The sequence below is a fragment of the Pholis gunnellus genome (assembly GCF_910591455.1).
Source record: "Pholis gunnellus genome assembly, chromosome: 7".
NCBI lineage: Eukaryota > Metazoa > Chordata > Actinopteri > Perciformes > Pholidae > Pholis > Pholis gunnellus.
Window position 1 is genome coordinate 4907427 of NC_136533.1, and position 23130 is coordinate 4930556.

Consider the following 23130-nt stretch of genomic DNA (forward strand, 5'->3'; position numbering starts at 1 on the left):
TTGAGAGTTTTATCACTGGAGGGCAACTTCCTGAGAAAAACAAGGCGACACGTGCAGAGAGCGACGGGATCGGGCCGATGTTTCCTCCAACACCCTGCAGGCTGCAACACTTTCCCTCTGAACAGACAGCGAGGCTTCTTGGAAACAGTGCAGCTAACTTCATCTAATGCAACATTTAAAGGCAGATAATACGTATTTTTTGTTATGGATTCCTAATAAAATCACACTGTTAATGTAAATGAATGTAATTAACCAAATCTAGTATGATCTGATGTCACATAAAGCTTCCACAGTCTGTATGATTGTAAACAGGTAGGTTGAGGAGTCATACAATCAGAAACAAGAACAAGTATTTAGCAAAGTAAAGAAGTCCTGTAGTCAAGAAAAGAAGTAATCAATCTGAGCGAGTTGGTTATTCCAGCCTGATGGTGCTTTAAATTTCAAACATTTCCCAATTTCCTGAATGATTCTACGTAAAATACAAAATAAAAGTAGCAGGATGTGTTCTATCGTGATGATTTCTATTAGAACGTCAGGATGTGGTGTAGCTGGAGTGGAAAGCATCCATCCACTCACTGCTCTGTGTAACAGCATCCGCCATGCGACTCACTAAAGTACATGAAAACAAATCATCTGAAGAACAAAAAGCGGACAACTTGTCCTTCCTTTGGACGCCCACACGCTTGGCTCCATTGTTGACGAGGGCCTCACCCACAACAATCACGATCATCATCATCATCATCATCATAACTTCCACTGAGGATTTGGCAAAGAGAGAAGGGATGCTCTGTATCTAGACTTTTTAGCTGCACGTTACAAGAAAGTGAAGACAGCAGTTGTCGATATATTTAGACATGAAGGAATTCTGGACATAGAGTTTAGTGTGTCCTTGTGTTTGTATTATTTATGTCTCAATACAGTAGTCTTCATACAGTTTATTATGAGTGGGAATTATCCGATTAAGCTGACCTACATGACATTATTTAGTCATGTTATTGGCATTATGTTTCATAATTTGAGGCATGCTGTGTTTTCTGTGTGAAATGTTGATTTACATCCTTTTATCAGGTTCCAGGTCAGAAATGTTGACTGTATTCCATATTACTGAATGTAATCTTCAGTCTGAACGGGTTCAGGATCCTGTTGGTTCAATTAGCTTCAGGGCAGTCACACCGGTCAGTTAGCTGGTGTAAATACTTCGTAAATAATCTCTTTATTTTATTAAGTGGAACGTAAATGTCTACTGAGTAAATGCTGTCGTTAGAGCTATGATAGGTTTGAGCTCACAAACAGCTGGTGCAACTGGCTCCAAGTATTTCTCCATTACATTAAATATTCATCTCTTTATCAGCAACAATCTAAGTTGAAAGTCAGAGAAAAAAACCTGTAATGAACACGAACATGAATCATCATCAGTCTTTTTTGTGGGGAATAAACTTTGTTACTTTCCTGGCAGAGACTGTGTTGAGTTATAACGGTCCAGCCTCATTCATAGGGACTCAAAATAAAAACTTAACAAAAACAAATGACTGCAATCAAGCAAAAAACTGACTTTGGCACTGTGCTCTGCAATGTGAATGTAGTTTTTGTTGAGTGCATTTCTCTGCACTTCATATATTTACTGAAAAAGCATGTGTTTACAAGAGAACGAGTGAGACAGGGATACGCTCGTGCAGAAATGTTATTATCTGAATGACGCATCCTCCGGTGAGGCCCATTTCTAACATCAACCAAGTCTCGTTCCCCCACCGAGCTCCTGCTGAATATTTCATCCTCCAAGCCGAGATAGAGTGTCTCCTGCCGTTCACACGATCTGCCCTCTGTCTCCCGTGTGAGGAGCTCGTGCGAGGAGAACGAAAATGAAACACCAGGTCAGCGGGGTCTGTCTCAAACAGCACCGAGGCGACGGGTTGAAACACGAGAGATGTTTCTGCATTTCAGCCAGCAGCTCATGTGCGGATCTGCGACGCTGCGCTGGAGGGCAGCGGAGGGACAGTTTGTCCTGGAAACTAAGACGCTCAGTTTCCACCTGAGCTTCGGCTCGAGCTCGGATTGCGTTTTGTCTGCTGCTGGCTGCTGTAGGCCTACATCTGGGACTGACTTACTTTAATAACCCACTTTTGGTCAGTGGCACTAAGCTTCCAATGGCGCTCTACGAACCCCTCGGTCGTCAGTTATGCAGTTTTTCGTCCTTTTGTCATTGAAAATGTATGTTTTTGTAACAAATGAGGTTCTAATCTAAATGAATGCTTTAATGCAACAACATCTCAGCACATTTCTTGCTTGAAATAAAGGCATGAACACGTTTTTAGGCATCTTGTTGGCAAAAGAACGGCCTTTACAATATTTCTTAAATGAAAGAAACCTGCTTTGGTCACCTGTTTTTTATGTGAGATATAAAATGTAAGTCTGAGTCCAGGCTCGAGATGTGAGTTCTGCAAAGGTACTGACCTTCAACTCGAGCAGATTTTACTGTCAAATTTGCTCTCGGTCTAGTCCAGACACTGCTGCTGTGGTTTACTGGTCTCACTCACTGTTACATCATGATTAGGGTGCTGGTCCATGGTGGCTGGTCCATGGTGGCTGGCAGGTGGCGGTGACCCCCGTGTCCCCTCTTTCCCGGGCAAGATGGACCGCCAACATGAATGCTGTGATGTGCCAGGATCGAGTAGCTGGGCTGCTATCTTGTTACTAATCTGCTAATCTGTTTGGCACAGGGGCTGCTTTCCGTTCCTCCTTACATAACTGGGTCCATGTTCAGAGAAGATAACACTGCGAAGGACAGACGGACAGCTTTAGAGGAAGAAAAGGACACTGTGGTCACTTCAAGGAAGCAACTTAAGCTTGTTTTATCTCTCTCTTTAGTTCACGTTGTCAGGCTTTTCTTCAGAGGGGTCAGAGTCAAACAACAACCCCCAAATCTGCTGAGACTGGGATTATAAATCTTTTTTATCCCACATATGAAGGAAATAAGGGACAATCTGTTGCCACGATCATTGCTTCAGACTCAACAATACTTTCATATTATATTTAGTGTTTATTTTTTCTTTCCACATTCATCTTGCAAATCTAGTTTCTCCTCCTCAGTCTGATTCAGCTTCCCCTTTTCTCAGATATTCACCAGACATGTTGAGTCATCACAATAGAAAAACACCAACAACAGTTACTTGGTTTGAGAATTTGATTACCTATGACCCCATGACATTTCTTCTCTCGATCAGCTACTGAGAGCCTTATGCATCTATTTGAGATGTTTCTTGCACTACATTTACAGCGCAAATAGATGCAGGTAATCCTGCAGAGCTCTGATTTCGAGACAAAAACTGTAGACGTAGATAGAAATACTAATCTATTATTATCCATTAATCAAGGTTACTACAATATCACTGCAAGAAAAAATGCATCCTAAATATTTCAACAGTAACATCAAGGAATGTATTCAAGACAAAACATCTGTACATATTAAAGTCAACTGTTTGACTTTGTAGAGCACATTTTGCACAAAAATGAAATGCAACACAATGTGCTTTACGTAAAAATAACATAATGATACAAGTGCAAGTGCAGAATAGACAAACGCCAAATTTCACACACACACGCACACACACGCTAAGAAGTGAGCCATACTGTGCATTGTTTCTATCTTATCTATCTTAAAACAAACCGTATGCTTACTAAAAACGTAAGTATCTTAAACTTAATTTAAATAGGCTACAGTAGCCTACTTGAGTAAATGTACTTCCCATCACGTCTAACAAGTAACGTTAGAATACTACGATAATGCAATTAAAACTACCATTATGTGTGATAAAGTTCCAGTACACTTAATAACATTAAAAATACTCATCATATATGTGATTATTGTTTTTATTTTGTGTTTGAACTACAGACTGTATATGAGAAGGTTTTAACCGTTGGACGGCTGTTTGTTTACCTTCTCGTGAAGGCTCGTAAAACCAGTCCGGGTTACCCATGATGCCTTGCTGCGACTATAAAGTCTCTCTTCCTGCTGCTGCGGACCGCAGACTCGCTGCTGCACGGCGGAGTGTCGAAGACTCGCTTTTCCTCCTCTCCCACAAACGCACCAGATACTTTTACCGCGACAAGGTTTAGTCTTAATTTACGGATGGTGAACTTGTCTGTCGAGTTCTTATCGAATAGTAATTGTTTTAGTTGTGAAAAAGGAGCTAAAGACCCGTGTTTCCTCGAAGCTATCATGCTGAACACAGAGGAAAGGTAGGAGAATGCTAATGTTCTTCTAGAAGCTTAATGAGTGCAGCCTGGTGGTCTGTTTCCACTGGTAGCAGGTTGTTATGGAGTTGAGCTTGTTAAATAGTTCGACTTTACTTTTAGCTAACTGGCAAAATGGCAGGAAAACAGTGACAGATAAGCAGCGGTGGAGGAAGTATTCAGGTCTGTTACTTTACTGCAGTCTAAGAATACTCTTTATAGTAAGAGTCCTCCTGAATTAAACCTCTGACTTAAAGTAAAAACGAGTATTAAAGTTTCAAAAGTAGAAGTACTCATTATGCAGAATGCCCATCTCTAAATCATTATATTATTGATGTATTCGTGTTGTAGGTGGTAAAGATGGGGCTCATTTTAATTATTCTATAATTATTATTATAATAATGTACTACTACCTTACTAAAACATTTGGAAAGTAACTAATAACTCAAACTTTAGTGGAATAAAAAGTCAAACAATATCTGCCTCTGAGATGTAGTTGTAGCATAATTAAAGTACCTTGAATTTGTATTTAAGTACAATGTACTTCGTTGTATTCCATCACTGCAGAGAGTAAACACACGTTTGCAGACTGACATCTAGATGATAACTGTTTTTTAATCCTGCAGATTATTTAAGGTTAAATATCTAGAGAGATGCATTAGATGCAAGAGTGTACAACAAATAGAAAGGATCCTTGAATGTATAATATAATGTAAAGTTGAAGTGAAATCAATTATTACTTATTTCAGTGGTAGATGTGGGGCGTTGCAAGGCCAGATGTTCTCCAAACCACACCAGCCTCTTATGTTTTTTACATTTTAAATCCCCATTCAAACGCATTTATGCAACTTTTAAAGTATCGTTGTTTCTCCTGGGAACCTGTTTCTTGTTCGTGCAAAGACTGTAAGACGTAGGGTTGCAACTAATACTTATTTTCACTCTTTTATCAATCTGTTGATTTGCTGTAATCGAATATGTGATTAATCGGTTTAACTGTGAAATGTCCCAAATATTATTCTACATTTACAAAGAAGCTAAAGAGAGAAAGTTGCAGATGCTTCCACTCAAGTGACTGGATTAATGTTGATGAACTCATCGATAAATCGACTACTTGTTTCAACAATAACGAGCTTGATTCAAGGCCTACGGGAGAAACACTCGTAACGAGTCGTGCTGAAATGATGTTTGACCTTCTTTACGTGGCGCATGTGCCGTCATGCTGCAGCATGGTGACCGTATGCTGCAGCATGGTGACCGTATGCTGTTGTGGACTGGATGTTCCTGCTATTGACGGTCCTATAGGGACTTGTTTTTGTCCTCCTGTGGGTTCTATCGTCTGACGCGCAGAGTGGGAGAGGCCCATTGATGCTGTGAGCCAGAGCGGTGACTATATGAGCACTCAGACTGTTACGGCCATGTCAGCTGAAGGCATCGACTGGCCTACATCAGCCTGGTTGCATAACCTCAGTCTACTGATTCACTTTATCAAGCGTCAGGCGGTGCATTCAGTGAGCAACAGCTGGATGATCTAACCTGACCTACCTGAGTGGAACTAAGCGCTCCTCTACTTGACTGGCACACTTGTTTTTTTCAGTGGTTGCTGGAAGATTCTGGATCAGAGCGCTGTCGAATTTTTCCGTAAACGAAACCAAAACATTAACTGTGCCAACCGGTGTCAGCTGACATCTGGAGACGTCAACCTCGGCTATTATTGTTGAAGTCAGGCGAGGCTGTGGTGCGGACCTGAGGCACGCAGGCACAATTGAGTAACGAGTTGCAGACGGGTTTGAAATGAAGATATTGGACGTGTCACAAAAAAACACGTGAGGAGGCTCTCCACATTTAATTTACAGTTTATTCTTCACATAAAAATGTCAGATAGTAATAAGTGAACAGGTTCCCAAAGCCCATGTTGACGATGTTTTATTTTGTCCGTCCAACGATCAAAAACCAAACAATTGGAGCTAAAACGATTAATCGATCGATGAACTTTAGAAATGACAGGATTTCCCAAAAATAACATCGTAACTTAATATTTGGGGGTTTTGTTGGTGAGACAAAACAAGACATTCGAAGACATCACCGTGGACTCATTGTTCACTATTTCCTGAAGTTTTATTGACTAAATGATTAACCAAGAAAATAACAGCCCGACCACAGATATCCAGTAGTGAGAAGCTGAAACCAGTTAGCCCACATTTTGGGCATTTTTAAAAAAAATACTTCAAACAATAATTTGATGACTAAAATATGGATAAAGAAGTGCTGATTTATTTTCTGCCGATCATCTAATTGACTGATTGTTTCATCTCTAATCAATTTATTATATAGTCAGAAGTTGGCAAAGTGGGAAAGCAGTGAAGTGAAAGTGTCTGTCACACAGTAGTGTCATTCTCATCTTCACCTTTTTTAGAATGTGAAATAAAGTATTTGTTTTTCTGTTTGTTACTCTACAATGAACTCGGACAATAAAAACATGGTTTTCTGTTTCTCTCCGGGTGTTTTAGTTTAATCAGGCTTCGTTGGCAGCTTCTGGTTTCACCCTCTGAAGTGCAGTATGCCCGACATTTAACTTGATGCAGAACGCCACCGCAGACACACCCTCCTCGCTGCTGGACGAATAGGTCGATGAGCTTGTTTTGTCAACAGGCGGTAGACGTGCAGGCTCAAACGCTGCGTTAATAACATGGTGAATTATGGCGTCGTTGTGCTCATTCTTCAGTTTGGTGTCATACCGTTGCCACAGGGCTTCCCAAAATTGTTCCTGTACTGAACAAACACTCTGCTGAATTACACCAATGTAGGTGTTGGAATTGTGTTGTAGGGGATGTGCACCATAATAGTGCTTCCTGTTTGGTGGCTTTGTAATTGTCGTGACTTCTATTTTCACTTTGTTTTTTGTAATAATGACTATTCTGCTCTCAGTGGCACATGCTCACACTTGGCTGATTTGAGTCCTCTGCTGTGTACTGGTCGGGTTATTCAGAGCAGGCCGGTTGTGTTTGTTGTGTTCTGTGTGTCTGAGCGGCCGCGCTCAGACACAGTTTGAGTCCAGGGGTCAGTGAAACGTGTTTTGCCAGCAATACATCCGTCATTACTCGAGGCATGAGCGCCTTTTCCTGTCTCCGTCTCGACATCTTTAACAACGCGCCGCTCTGCCAAACGTCCAGGAGGAGGACCGAGGACCCTGTTTACTTTCCTCCACGCAGCAACGTGTTGTTTGTGTCCCTGACCTAAGCGAACAAGCTTGTATATGTTGACAATTTTGGTTTTGAAGTTGAGTCTTTTTTCCATTACTAAGCTGGTAATTACAGTGTTAGAAGTCGGTTTCAGTCTTCTCGGAGAAGCTGCCACAGCGCTTCCTGTTTTGATTGAATTGTGTGTTTCTTGGCTTTCGGCTAAAATCTGCGTCAGCGGCCGGCCAACTCGGGCCGTGCATCCCCTCAAACCGTTTACCTGAATCAGTTCTCAAAACAACACTGCCCAGGAAGAGCAAACCAGCAGTGGAAGCATTCACCCTTTAAAATAATGTCACAGCAGTTCCTCTTGCAGACGCATGCATGACCTCGCCCCTCCTGGCAGCAGGATCCCACCGTGACGCACTTTGCATCATTGAGTCTCACTGTAACACACTGATGATTAAATCCTCACAAGCACATTAAAGCAGTCCAGGCTTGTGAGTGTGATCGGCCTACACGGAGTCTGTTTCACCCGGCAAGTCAACCCCTGACCTTAAAAGACTCTTTAAAGACGTAACCTAAATTCTGTAGGGGGGGGGGCCTGAGGGGGGCCTGAGTGTGGCCGAAATGTCAGAAGACGAAAGTGTTGCCTTTCAAAACAAGCTGGCATTCCCATCAAGGACGGGCTCTACTGTCTGCTTCTGGAAGGGAAGATGGAAACAGAGAAGCGGGCCTTGGCAGGCGTGCTAATCTCTTCCTCCATCTGCGTCCTACCTGTTGTCTTCGACACAGTCTTCATCACTTTTGTAAATGCATGAATAAAGAGAAACCCTTGGCTGTCTATACCGTGCTAAGAGGAGATTTTTGCTGGTAGCAGGATTGTGTTTTGAGTTATTTCTGCTCTTCATATGTTGTTATCTATCGTAGATACGAACCATGAGGTGATGGGACAGGGAGCGGGTGCTTTGTTTACCATTGCTCGCTCTCTTGGCTTATACTGTGCACATCAGGTTGTTCGGGTTACCTGTCTGGTCTGCAGGGAAACTGGCTGCACAGCTCCTCCCTTTCACAAAAAAACACCGAGATGCACGTATCTGTTGTTTGACTGTGGCACGACTCGGTCATAGATCGCTCTCTCTGCTGCAGTTTGAGATAGAAGATTGTGTGTCGTGCGAGAATCCGTCGGGGGGGACACATCTGAGGCAGGGTGGGGGAAGTTTTTGCTCGTCTTAAAAAGGACAAAATGTGAGTCGCCCGGCCCTCGTGCCCGTCTGGCAGCGTCGGCCGGCTGCCATCGCGTCTGGTTTGAGATGCGCGACTGTAACTCAAAACGCCAGCGATGTGTGTTCCCGAAAAGCCTCTCGTGCTATTTGCAGAGGTGTTTACAGGTCATGTGCTTGTTTACGATGCATGCCTTCCACCCCACGCACAACCCGTCAGCAGCTCTTTGAGCGCTCTGTTATTAATCATTAGGCTTTCATTTGGTCTGTCGTAGGCTCGTCACAAACAATCAGCCGGTAGCGTCACTGGGCTGAAAACCCACATCACATGTTCGTTGGCGTTGTCCTTTGTTTATGTATTGGGACTCAAATTTGTTTGAATTAGGGTCACAGGATTGAAGAAATATTCCAAAATCTATATATATAACCAACCAGTCCTGACTAACGTGACCACTGAGTCTCATGTTTAAGGACACTTAGTTCCAGAAAGGTTTCAGTCAAGAAGGCTTCCTGGGTAGGACAGATCCTACAGATTTAGATTAGTTCAGTACATTATCATTTCTCGTGGGGATATTCATTTTGCATTCCTCAAAACAATAAACACTGACTCGAACATGTTTCCCCCGTTTCCAAAACCTTGTGGGATTTTCCTGTAAATCCTCTGAACGGAGGATCCTCGACATCGGAACTTTTCTATGGCGGCATTCGATGCGCATCTTTGAAATTCAGACCTGCAAATCACTAAAGAGATCCAACAAACAAGCAAAGCGTGTAATCCTCGAGTTAAATCCTGACGGCAGAGTTGGGGCGTGTTGCCGCCGGTGCTTTATGTTTGCTAATAACAGGGAGGTGAATTAATGAAGTTAGGGTGGGCGGTGTGAGTGACTCACGTGAGTCAGTCATTGTGTAGAGTAAGTACAGGAGATTAAAATCTAACCAGCTGATCTTTGTCCTTTTGCAGTTCCTGGTTGTCGGGGCCCCGGTTGCCCGGCTCCATCCCTCAGTCTCCGGGGCCTCTGTGGTGTTCCTGATGCCCCTCACCCACAACTGAAGATCCCGAGTGGGCGAGGGACGGTCAGGGATCACTCTCTCGGAGTGCTACTACACCAGGTGACCCCCCCCCCCCCCCCCCCCCCCTGTAGAATAGTGGGAATGAGCTGCAGTGATGTTTTGGTTTAGAAGCATAAATCGGGCCCATAATTGTCACATTAACTGTGAAACGACACCGGCAGAACTCATTATTAGGAGAGATGTATCTTTGTATTTGCTGTCAGCACTTCCAGTAATAATTATGTTAAGTGCTTCATCCCTCAGAGAGCCACTCATCACCCAGCTAATTACTTGTAAATTACTTTTTGAAGCTTAAAAATCCTTGTATCTGTCTCCTGCTCATCATAAGCACCTGCAGTGGGTTTAATTAGTTCATTTGCGTAGTTTTCACAAATTTTATATTATAGAGAAATGAGTATTAACGAAGGGAGAACATCAGAGAGTAAAACAATACAGATATCAGAGGAATGTATTGCGTAAACCTCTACACACAAACATTTGTGTGTGTGTGTGTGTGTGTGTGTTTGTGTGTCAAATTGTACCCCAGACATGTGACTGACTGTCCCCGGGGATTAGAGATTTTAGGATCAGACGGATCAGTCACAGCTGTCATATCAACATCCTCATCTGTCCTCAGCGAGCAAAAATTCTAACTTCACCGCTTTTATCAGATTTGGTCACAGACTCTTCTATACATCCACTTTGTGTACTCTTGTGTACTTGTGCGTGGAGGTTATGTAACACAGTATGAGTTTAGTGACGCGTCTCTTTCAGTATTTACAGGACGGCTCAAACATTTTGCAGCAATCTAGATACTACCAAACAACTAACCAACTATTACACATTACATAATCATAAGTCTGATCCAATAGCTGAGTGAGCTGATAAAGACAGAAGTGGTTTGACCACACGTCGGCACAAGACTCCAAAACCACTTCCTCTGTTACCAGCTCGCTTCAGAGCTGTTCTCAAAAGCAGAAAGCTGTCTTGCAGCGGTGCAGTGGGTAACAACAGGTACAATCCTGCCAGCTGGGACGATATTATGATGTTTTCTGATGATGTAGAGAGTAAAACATGTTTGTATTTTGAGTTGTGATCAGTTGAGGAAGAGAGAAAACGCAGAACATTCATTCATAACTCAAACCGTTTCAGTACGTATGTGACTATAGATCATATTTCTGTGATCAAATGATAGATTTGGTCTTTTTCTACAAGTCGGTGACGTGAAACTACAAACTGTCGCTGCAGACGTGCGTGACACACGAAACACACAAAAGAGCTGGTCTTTTTCAGCGTCGTCCACGTTTCCCAGTGCTGTTGAGCAACACTTTAACAGCAACTCGTCAACAATGTAGCTGGCCCCTCGAAGCTCTCTCCAATCTCTGCATTAATGATGACGGAGCATTGAACTGATGAACCGAATGTTTCTGTCCTCAGGATGAGAAGTTAACGGTGACGCAGGCCGCTCCAGCGAGTGGGAACTCCTCTTTTCTTCGCTTCCACTACCAGCTGAATGAGCGCCGCTCGGCCTCCTGGGACACGGCTCTGTCAGGAGACCGCCTCTTCCTGGAGACCCCTGCTGGGCCGCTGGCGGAGGGCAGCAAAGAAGGGTAGGAATGTGCTCAAACGTCTCATTAAGGACTCACGAAGGACTCTGCTGTGTTTCTCCTGACATGAAAGAAACCTAAAAGGACTGCATTTATTGTCAACGGCAAACAAAATGTAATTTATTTACAATAAAGGCTCGACGGGGGACCGTTTTTAAATGATTTCTTAATGTTATGTTGTTTCTTAATGCTGCTAAATGATCTAATTCAGTGCAAGATATTAGAAGTGAAGCGTGGAGGTAGTCTGCTCACCATATGGGTGTAAATTATACACAAGAGGTTATAATGATGTTTTTGTGTGTGTGTGTGTGTGTGTGTGTCTCAAATGGATGTGATCACGTTTCTGTTTTAATTGCCTGGCTTTGTGTCTGCTGTAATCGATGCCAGAGCAGAGTAAGCGTGCCGGCACAGAGCAGCCGCCACTGCATTATTATGTAGAGTGGGAAAAACAAAAACATACTTTGCGTCATCGCCTCCCCAGCTGACTCACTGACTCTCTGTCTCTGTCTCTGTGTCTTCATCCTCAGGCTAACTGCTCTGCTGGAGTTTGCGGAAGAGAAGATCAAAGTTAACTACGTGTTCCTGTGGTTCCATAAAAACAGAGAGGATCGATGTAAGAGCTCGTCTTATTCTTGAAACGCTGGTTTATTTTAGTTTTTATTTGTAGAGGCAGGGTTTGCTTCTTTTATAATGTTTTTTAGAAAATGGGAATACCTTAAACTGGGTATGCAGTCAATAATACGGATTTTGTTTTTTTCCCCGTGTGTGCGTGACTGGATGAACCAGTTATGGAGCCCTGCTAGGCCTCCGCAGGTTGGCACAGGTTTTGGTAAAGACGTCGGTACAGACACAGTTCTATTTTTAGAACAGGAAGCCTCCTGCACCTCGACGTTCGCCAAACAAATGGTTCCATAAAGTTAATCCTCCCAAAAACCACAACGCGTCGCATTCAACTTCAGCTGTAACTTAACTGTCTGACTTTGGAGGAAGCCAGGCTAGCTGCTTCCAGTCTTTATGCTAAGCTAGGCTAACGAGAGGAATACTGTAATACAGCAGGACATGTTTTAGTCGCTTTTGTACTTTTGTAGAGCAAATTCCCTTAAAACCATCATTTTAATGAATCAAGTGACCGTCACTAATTAACATCAGGGTCGAGGTGACTCCAGTTGAACCTCTCACACTCTCTCTTTGTCTCCGCCCTCCAGTGTCCATCGTCAAGACGTTCCACTACATGGGCTTTGAGATGGTGAAGCCGGGACACCCCATGGTCCCGGCCCGGCCCGATCTGGCCTTCATGGTTTACTCTCTGGACAACAGCAGCAGCAGCTCGGACGAGGAGTGACTTCCACACCTCGCTCTCCCTCCCGTAGGATTTCCATGTGATGCAAGAGGATATCTGCAGATTGGATAAACAGGGAGTGGCGTAGCTTCAGCTAAGCCATCACGTGGCATCTTGGGATTTGGGCTTTCCTCTTAGCGGTTCCTCTCCTGGCCACATTATTTGTTTGTGCTGCCGTCAACCAGACAAACAACTGTTTGACATTCAGGAGAAGGCGGCGTTTTACATTAAAATTCAGCATCTCTCTCCTGACGGCTTCGACCTTTTTATAAGAAAAGAGACTTTTGGTTTGTCCTTGTGTGTGAGCTGCGTTTGGTTGAGGGAGTTATGGTCAGTAAAATGTGTGTTTTTTTTCCTCATAATATAGATTGGTGAAAGCCTGATCCGTCACATTTAACATTAAATCACACGTCAGCATTTCTTGTCACTTCTTCCTGAGGCATCATTCCAGCACACGTCAATCATGTCAATCACTTCTTAGCTCTCATCTGCCCAAAACACTCTGTTAGTCTGTCTAGACGTGTCAAAGCAAAACCGCAGCCTGAATGTTCTCAGAGGTAAACAACTCCTCCTCCTCCTCCTCCTTCTCCTCCTCCTCCTCCTCCTCCTCTTCTGTGGAATAATCCCCCTGTGAAGCTCACGGTGTGAGTCACTTTGCCCGTCACACACAGAAACAAACGCTCAGTTTCTTTTCTTTTAATTTTTTTTTGTTCTTTCAAAAATCATAAGCTGAATAATTGCTGGTGTCAGATTGCATTAAAATGTACATACAAGGTTTGAATCTAGTGACGCTTTAGCCCCAGTTTGTGCTCCGCATCCGTTGTTAAAACTTTTAGGTTTTTCTTCTGATGATCTGGATGAAAGCTAAATGTCTTATCCGGGTAGTGAAAGTGGGAAATGACAGAAGTCGAGACGTTGTTTTGTATGAAAGTCTAAACCGATGGGATGAAAGATGGACGTCGGCACAAACGGAGGCTCGTGGAGCTTCGTAGATTCATTCACCAGGTGAAAGCTCGACTGTAACGAGGCTTTTTGTGCCTAAAGGAGGAGAGTGCAATGTTCATATTTTTTACTCTTGAGTCTTATTTGAGGAGTGTGTACATTTTTCACTCATATATTTAATCACATGCAGAGTCAGACCCATGCTGTGTGTGTGTGTGTGTGTGTGTGTGTGGGGGGGGGGGGGGGGGGGGGCTTCAGGTCATTTACATATATGCAAATAAAAGGAATCCTGTGCAGGTTTATTTTAGTTAACAAAACGCCAAAGAATCCATTCTGTCTGTAATGTGCTGTCGGTTTGAAACCATGCCAGTATGGTGTGTAAAGCAATATTATAAGCAACATTCCCCATGGGCCATAGTCAGAGGAACATGATGGCGGTCTGCTCCATGTTGGGGGGGGGGGGGCTTTTCTTCTTCTGCATGTGTTCACACGAGTCTTCATTGCTACTGATTGAGCCCCCTGACGATGAGCTGTTAGGAAATGTCAATAGAGGATTTTTCTCAGAGGTATATTTTTATGTATGTATATTTCTCAAATGTTTACTGTGATAGTTTAGGGATTTATTTTGTGTTGTCGGTGTAATAGTTAGCAACCATTCAATGACAATCCACACTTGTATACTTTTTGTCTTGGGAGGGTGGGACAATAAAACTTGTTATCTTAATTGGTGTCTGTTTGTTTTTGTCAGATCAGGGTTGAGGCTTCGTTCTTACGTATGTTCGTTCAACTAGTTTTTCAAGACATCTTGCAATAAGATGTCTTCTGTGTACAGACTGAAGCCCTCTGAGGCAGATTTTTGAGTTGAATTGAACTGAAGAAGAAGTGCTGTGCTTCAGAAAATGCTATAACAAGCAAAACCCCATGGCAGACAAATTAAGACTGACGTGAGATCGGAAAACGTTGAAGTAGAGCAGCGACGCTGAGGCCGATGTGAGGTAATGAAAGTGCTTTTCTTGAACGGTAGTTGTGTGAAGCTCTGATCCAGCCGATCGCTGACTCAGGCGCTAATCCCCCAACCAGCTCAGCTCACGGTACGTAACCGCTGGCTTCCCGCCAAACACGGCAACAACCTCCCAGGTCGGTTGATCTAGAGATCTATTTTCAGTGTGCAGGGCAGGATGAACTCAGCTGTGCTATATCTGTGTGTCTAATGCAGCAGCAACCTTCGTTGTCTCCGCCTGACGGAGAACGTTCAGTCCGTGTTCTTTATCCTGAGGTGGCCCCGAGGTGCTAAACGGCCCTGGACGACACACGTCGACAAAATAGAAAACCTTTCACAAAACACATCACAGAAATCACTTAAACAAGCTAAACATTCACTTTACATTCACGGTTTTAGACCAAATAGAAATGTGTGTAACAAACGAGTAGAATGCATTTCTTCCCAAATAAAACATTCTCAAAGCAGATTTTTTACATTTTAAATCCTTCATTATTTCTCTCTGCATTGATTGCGTCAGTTATCAATTGTCATTACCAACAAAAGCCGACATCACCTCAAAACCAGGCGGCAACCTCCGGGTCTGAAAAGTTAAACTTGCATTCTCTCTAATGGCCACCAGGGGGCGACTCCTGGTTGTATAGAAGTCTATCAGAAAATGACTACTTCTCTCTTAATTTATTACCTCAGTAAACATTGTAAACATGGGTTTATGGTCTCAATCTCTAGTTTCAAGTCTTCTTCAATACAGCATGATCATTTAGTAAATTATGGTCCATTTAGAGTCAAACAGACCATAAAGCAGGGTATGCTTTAGGGCGGGGCTACGTGGTGATTGACAGGTCTCCACCACCGCGTTGTCAGTCTTTTATCTTACAACTTTAACCCTTTCACAATGTGTTCTCAGTTCATGAAAGGTAAATGTAATGATTTGGTTGCCTAAAAATGCCAAATTTTGGTTGTACTCCAACCTCCCGTCACTCTTCTGGTTGCAAAAGAAACAAGATGGCGACGGTCAAAATGTCAAACTTGAGGCTTGAAAAAAAGTCAGTCCACAAATTAGTCTCTCTGCATCAAGACCGTCTAGGAAATTCCCTCAGTCAGTGTGCTAGTATGAGCACTCGGAATGCTACAAACAGTTCCCACCTATAAAATGTGTCTCTGGGCCCTTCTGTTAAATGAATTCATGTTTCTGTCCAAAGACGATCCAGCTGTTTGGGGCCTTCCCTCACCGTCACATTGGAAATCTGAAGTCAGCTGTGTCACTAATCCCCTGGACTAAACAACAAGAGGCAGATAGTCCCCTGCTGGCCTTAATCTTACCATGACTTTACATAAAGTCACCTCAGATTGAGGCTGATAAGCCGTTACCACATCACGTACACAGGCACTTGTTCTTCCATCTCGGTTTCCAGCATCCGGTTAGCGGAGTTTAAAACCAGCCGGTGGATATCTAATCCGCTCTAAAGGGACTCCACTGAAGATCGCGTCACATCCGATGTGCTTGAATGTAAACCTACTTTTCTGTGTTTGTTATCTAATAGTGTCCTGATGCACATCAGCAGATATAGATGTTCACATTTCTTTTTTAGATTCTTGAACCCGAAGAGAACAAGAAGCTTTTTAAATGTTTTACATGAACATCAGCATATTAAGAACACTGCACTTTTTCCCCCCACATTTTGTTATTGTGAAGTCTTATTTTAATTTGACTTAAATTCACCAATCTCAACTAAATATTAAAAAGGAATTGAGCGTACGGTTGCTTTTGTAAAACATGTAAAAGAAGAAGAAGAAAAATGTCCACATCCGCTTTAAGTTAATGATGCTGCCAGATAATAATCACATCGACATCTTACTAACCACTCGGCTAAACCAAGAAAACATTAAGAAAAGAAACTTCCTGTTTTTACACCGAGGACTGGAACGTCCTGCAGCTCCACTTAAACATAGAACATATGTATCGTTGCGTAATCGTGGTCTCTGTTTCATAACGGATTAAAAGTATGCATTACACAATTCATGCAGAATACATTAAGACCAGCTGCTCGGTCCTCAAACAGACGCACATTTAGCTCTAAACACATTTTGTTTTAGCTGTAAACTAAACGATAGGACATATGATGGGATATTATAATCGTCGTTTCATGGGTTGAAACACTCCATGTTTCAAATCTGAACCTTGCAGGCCAACACTGACCGTTTCGATAAATGTAAATATCTAAATACTTTTTACAGCCTATCGATGATGTGAAGGCATCTTCATCCAACCAGGACACAGCACAGCGTCACAACGGGTTAAAGTTGATTAATAGTTCCTGCAGATTTGAACCATCGCCCCTCAGTGAACGGCCTCTTTAGTGGAGGACTGAGAACATATTTGATCTAGTTATCATTCTGGATTCGGGAGTTCAACATGAAATATGACTTTATGACCTAGAACTTATACTACGCCATTTTGAACTTGTTAACGCCAACATTATGTAAAAGAGTTCATTTGAAACCAATAAGAACAATGAAAAAAAAATCAAGTGAATAATTCATCATCTGGATTTATTTTAAGAAACAACACAAAGGCAAACATACCTGAAGATTCACATTGGATCTCACACACAAACTGGACTAACGGACTACTTGTCCTTCTCTTTCTGCTCCTTCTCCTTCTTCTCTTTCTCCACTTTGGCCTCCTCGGCTTCGTGCTTCTTGATCAGCGCCTCGACTTCCTTCTGCTTCAGCACTTTGATGCAGGTCTTTCCGTTCTCGCGGGTCAGAGTGGCGATCTCCACTGAAACAACAAACACACAGACAGACGGTAACGTATTAGTAGGGACACCTGTGGTTCATCTATATTTCTACTTAATGTTGAGTTCTGAGAGGATTACTCTATATTCATGCTTTTAGTTTGTAGAAAGTCCCCCAAACAAATGTTATCTTGTATGCAAATATAGTCATGTTTTGTGCACAACCAATTGAAAGAGACTGAGTGATGAATGCAAGTGCAATATTTACTTTCCTGGTCTCTTATCTGGCTGTTTAGCTGCTAAATGCTCCACTATGTTCATTAACTGTCTGTCTGCTATTAACAGTGAGGCTGAGGACCGCGCAGACAGACGATATGTTGAAAGACACTAAAAGCTCTGCAGAGCTGAGGGAATCTGCAGTCTACGAAGTTTCTTTAATCTCAAGTAAGTAGAACGTTCATGATGTACATTGATCCGCACCTTTCTCTGCAGACAGCTTGCTGACGTCCATGGTTTTATTCAGAACTTTAACGGCGAGAGCGAGGGCTGTGGAGAGCGTCATGTCTCCCTCCTTGAAGTCCTGCTTCAGCATGGAGACGGCTGCCTGAGAGCGAGCAAAGGAGACAAAGAAAATCACTCTTAAACACACCGTCCGTCTCGTTAGTGCTGCAGAAATTATGTAGGAAGCATTTACGCATTGTTGTCTCCATCTGTTTCCATATGTGAAGATTCCATTTAAACCTCATTCTCTCTCTCTCTCTCAGACTATTGCCGGCTGTCAAATGACAAATCTCCTTTTGAATGAAATAACACCATACTTTCAAAGTGGCCAACAACATGTTTGAGAACACAGTGACCACATTAATGTCTGGCCTCACAGCGTTGGCGATGTGAGCATAATGAGACAAACCGCTAACGTTATCCCTGCATGATGAAATCTGTAGTGGCTCATTAGGAGAATTCAGCTTTGGGGGAATATTTCTTCTATCTCCTCGTCTTTCCACCATTGCTCCTCTGTTTAGGAAACCTTTAGTTCACAAGCTTTCTTAAGGGCTAAGATGCTTTGTAAATAATATATTTACCAGGATCTTGTCTTCACTGGGAGCAACTCTTTGTAGGAGGATTTATGAATCCTCACGTGAGACTAAACGTGCGTACACTCAGGGTACCGATGCTCTGAAGAGGCTCTGTTACCCACAATGCTTTGTGTGCAGCCCTGTGAAGAGCCGCTGAGATTAGCAAAGCCACCATCAAATCAAGACTTGCACAATCAGCTGCCCCAAGAGTCGTCACTAAGTAGGCCACAGCGTGTTCATTGTTGAGGGTCCAGCCCCGTTCATGGCCATTGTGTTTAAAACCTCAGTGCAGCAGCGCCCTCTAGTGTCATGAGGTGGAATATGTTTTATAATTTCCTTGTTTTGGTCTGTACACACAGTTTTCATCCAAATATTCAGATTCCACACACACACTAGTTTCCTTTCCAACTCGAGCAATTCCCGGTCGAGAGCGTTGACGCCGGTGAGACTTACAGCACTGTTGTTTCCGATGCACGTGGCCTTCCAGCCGCCGTAGTTTCCGCTGGGGTCGCTCTGGTAGAGCTGGAAGCCGTAGTGTTTGTCCCAGCCCATGTAGAGCAGCGACACGCCAAAGGGACGCTTTCCTGTGAGGACAGACGACAACACACGGTGGCTTCATAACGCTGACTCATGTCGAGGGTCTGGTGTTCCTAACTTAAGATTTATTTTCTTTAAACCAAATTCTTTTAAAACATGATGTTCGGTAGTTTCATAACTTTGTATTTTCAGATGAAACACTCGTCTCCTGCTGTGACAGAACTGTGTAGCGCTGCTTTGTACCTCCGAACTGCGTGTAGGCCTGTTTGATGTCGCACAACGCCGTGACCAGCTGCTCGCAGGGGATTGGCTCCTGGTACTGCAGCAGGTACCTGCAACAGCGACACAGATCATCACAATTACGTCCATATTTATATTCTGTCCCACCAGAAGCATTCGGGTGCAGCAGAAATGAAGACGGCCGTGTGCCTGACTGGAGCTCACCTCTGTGCGATGAGCCTCAGCTCATTGGTCAGTACGTTGGCGTCGGATGTGATGCCCGCCACACTGCACGCCATGTCTCTGCAAGAAGGAGATGGGAAGATGTAGGACCATTGCAAAGACAAACCTTTGCACACTGCCTAGCTACTATTTAAAAACAACATCAAGGCTTAACTCACTCGTTCAGCTTGTAGATTTTCTCTGAGAAAAACACTTCATCCAGCAGCTTGTGAATGTTCCTCCTCTCAGCGGCCAGCAGCACTCCGTCATTGGCTAAAATTCCCAGGCAGGAGCCGGCGTGGCCGATGGCTTCCATGGCATACTCGACCTGATACAGACGCCCTGCAGAGGACACACAGCGCTGTCAAGACCAGGACGCAACAACAGAGCACCAAGAGGCCAGAAACTAAAACAAAACAAGATGCTTTCTCCTGGTTTAAAATGTGAGAAAGTCTAACTTGCAGCCTCATCAGTTGCTTTATTGTTGAAGAGCTCTTACCCTCCGGTGAGAAGATGGTTGTTCTTGAATCATATCGACGGGACTGACAGGAAACAGGAAACACAGACCACACATATTAAAGAGTATTTTGTTGGGACAAATAGGAAGCTTTCTCTTATAAATATCTTACACGTTCAATGGTAACATGTGGCTACTCTTTAAATCATCCGAAGATTGTTTTCGTTCTTTTTCTTGTAGCTATGAAATTGGATGCAAGTGGATGCTGAGCATATCACAGAGAATATCACTAAATCTGCTTGTTGACGAAGCAGAAGAGAGGCTCATGATGGCCCAACACCTTCCTGGCACTTTGTTTTCAACCTTCCGTACATGAAGGGAACCTACACAGCTTGTTTACTGTAGCATCAGCATGTAGAACTCCCGGCTATCTAATAGACAAATAACTGAAATGTTGTTGATCATTCTCAGAACACAGGCCCCATAATAAGACCACGGGGAGCCCCTGAAGGCAGACCACTGTGAACATCAGCAGGTTCAGCCTGAACTACTCCTCATGTCCAAGAGCTGAACATTAGAGAAAGGAAGAAGCCAAGCAGCACATCATTAATATAAATACACTACATCATACAAAGTAGAGATAACTCACCATGTTTGCAGATTGCTGTTGAACTCTTCTTCTGTGGAAAACAAACACAAAGTTGACTTGAGTGTCTTTATGAGGCAGTGGAGACCAGTTAGCTTGGTTATCTACGGTCGTGAAAGTGAAAGAGACCAAACTAAGAGTCGTTAACGTCTGTATTGTTAAACCACTACCAGCTAGCTAACTGGTATTAAGTTCTCATATTATTTCAAGTTGTTAAAGTGTACGCTAACAACTATAGCGTTAAAGAAAAGGCTCATTCTTCGCTAGACTGTTGATACGAACGGGGGATGAATCAACAAAATGTTAGCAACAGCTTTATGCTTTAGCATTTAACGTTAGCTAGCGATACAGGCTATGCTAACAACGGAGACTTTTTATAAATGCTTTTCACACTGATCGAGAAAGAACACGATGTTATTTACGACAGTGTTATGATATTAATTTGTAAAAAATAAAAAATGCTTACCGCTTAAAGGGCTTTCTGTGAGGCGCGTTTTGATGACATCACAGAAAGGCGTCGTGTCGACGACGTGTAGGCGCGACACTTTAATTTATTTATTTATTTATTGAACAAATGGCACATGTCACACATTTTAAAAATAAAAATAAATAGTAGTGCAACTGCAGAAGGTGAGATAATCAGACAAAAATGTATATATATATATGTATATAATGAAAAATAAATATTTCATGCACAATTTTAAACACGTCTTTACAGTTTTTATCGGCTTTTTATTGATACAAGCTGTAATAGTTTTTATATACAGTGAAAAACCGTTGTTAAAAAGTATTATTATCTTGATAAACAAACATCAGCATGGGAACATGTCTCTATTAAAGACGGAAGGAAATGAAAGAGGTACATATTTTAAAGATATTACCGGTACGCTTTTCTATTATTTTGTGACTTCTCTCCATCCAAACTACTTTGAAACTTTTTCATTCACCAACAAGCAATGTCGACATTATACGATGAAAATATGTAGCAATGAATTATCCTCTCAAAAACGAATCCGTACCTTTAAGTTCCCTGTCGATCATAAAGCATTTGCATGTTTGAAGTGAAAAAGAAACCTTGTCATAACCTTAAACCTTCTGTATACCCAATAATGTTAGAGAAATAAATGTAAAATCCTACGTAACTTTAACCTCACTAATGTTTTCATTCCACACTTTTTTGTAGACATTTCCAGTCACATACTCATATCTTCTACTATTTCAATTTTACAGCAAAACACTGGTGAGACTTGATGTCGTTTTCCGTTTGTGAAAGATGTAATTCTATATTTTCACTGTACATACTTAAAAATACATTTTTACTACAAATGTTGTAATAGGACAGGTTTTTTTGACATGTTTACTATTTTCCTTCAAGTCAATACATTCTTGCTAAACTAAATGGGATGTCAGCACAACTCATAACTCGAGTCATTGTGGTTCCAATAAAGGTAAGTTCTGATTCTTAGCTCTTACATTGCACTTTGTTGAGTCACTTCCTTCCTTCAGTGTTTTCATATTACGAAATATAGGAGAAAAAGAAGATTTCTCCATTCTGTGGCCGCTCAGATTGAAGTTGCTTTCACAAATGAAACTAAAAGTGTAAAAATCACAAATCCAAGACTTTCTAAATGTAGGAATCACGATAAACTAGTGTGTCTTAACACAATAGTCAGATATGCATATTGAACCAGCTTTTAATTTGTGTAATTAATAATTTTCACCACTAGGAGGCCCCCTCGGCTTGAATGTGTGGTAAAGATGAGGCCCATCTCCTTTTGAAGTACACCTACAGGGATTTAAAATTCCTCAAAGCGTTTGTCTGTAGGAGGCCCTCTGACCTGTGACCTCTCTGGTCAGGTGGTGGTGTGTGTGCACTGTGGTCCCTTTTCAGTCAGACAGTGCGCTCAGTCTCTATTTTTGGAAGGTTACTCAGCTAATTTTCATTCCACATGAATCATGATTCTAATTGATGACACATAAACAGTCATCTCTTCTGTCAGCCAAGTAGTCTGCTGAGTTTTGTTTTTTCAAATCCTCAGTTATGAATACACCCTTTCCTCAAAATAGATATTTTAACATCTTTAATTTCCCGACACATGGCAAACTCCACCTGAGGGTGAGGATCCAGTACAAATACAACATAGATCTATTGTCTATACTTTATATTTTAGAGGAGTCGCATGATAAGAAGTAGCCAATGATTGATACATTAGTCTACTAATGAATAGCCTTACAGAACAAACCTCTTTGTTTCTTGTTTGAGCTTTTCCCCTCAGTTATACATCGGAGTGTTGCCACGACCTGGCAGCTTACCTTGAGATTATCAAAAATAATCACATCCTCACATTGTTCTCTCCGAGGATTGGCGCAGTAAAGTTGCAGCTGCAGCACCTCAATAAACAACCCATAACACTGCAGTGTTTATTCAGCGATGAGGAGTGTGCTGCGTTTTTCGATTTGTTCTGTTGACCTCGTTGTGGAGCTGGCTCACAGATCCTCCTGGATCTGCCTGAAGATGCAGAGTTTATAACTCCTTCGCCATATTTATCGTCCAAAGGCCCCTGACACAGCTCTCACATTGTTCTCACGACAGACTGTCATTTCTACATTTGAGCTGAACTCGAAACATCTTTTCTATGACTCAATCTCCCACATTGTTTTGACA

The 23130-nt window shown here is 42.5% G+C and overlaps 2 protein-coding genes across 2 annotated transcripts; one reads left to right on the top strand and one right to left on the bottom strand.

Annotated features, from left to right (window-relative positions):
• Positions 1–4038: 4038 nt before the first annotated feature.
• Positions 4039–13793, top strand: oaz2a (ornithine decarboxylase antizyme 2a). Its single transcript, XM_079162306.1, is given in 6 exon segments — positions 4039–4236; positions 9591–9657; positions 9659–9739; positions 11117–11289; positions 11814–11899; positions 12492–13793. Coding segments are annotated over 6 exon segments (654 nt in total). The 5' UTR covers positions 4039–4126; the 3' UTR covers positions 12629–13793.
• A 3301-nt stretch (positions 13794–17094) lies between these two features.
• Positions 17095–20985, bottom strand: LOC306698207 (proteasome subunit alpha type-4). The gene is made up of 9 exons (XM_079162421.1): positions 20932–20985; positions 20469–20499; positions 19862–19904; positions 19542–19704; positions 19366–19443; positions 19165–19253; positions 18838–18968; positions 17789–17912; positions 17095–17352 (listed from the first exon to the last, which is right to left on the bottom strand). The coding sequence occupies exons 2-9, from the start codon at positions 20469–20471 to the stop codon at positions 17198–17200; spliced, it is 786 nt and encodes a 261-aa protein (XP_079018547.1). The 5' UTR covers positions 20472–20499; positions 20932–20985; the 3' UTR covers positions 17095–17197.
• Positions 20986–23130: the final 2145 nt, after the last annotated feature.

What these genes read in the sequence shown, in the direction of transcription:
- LOC306698207 (XM_079162421.1), bottom strand. An exon ending in AAAATCTACAAGCTGAACGA is followed by an intron (nt 19,444 to 19,541) that starts GTGAGTTAAGCC and finishes TCCTTCTTGCAG; the next exon opens with AGACATGGCGTGCAGTGTGG. An exon ending in GGCCTACACGCAGTTCGGAG is followed by an intron (nt 18,969 to 19,164) that starts GTACAAAGCAGC and finishes CTGTCCTCACAG; the next exon opens with GAAAGCGTCCCTTTGGCGTG.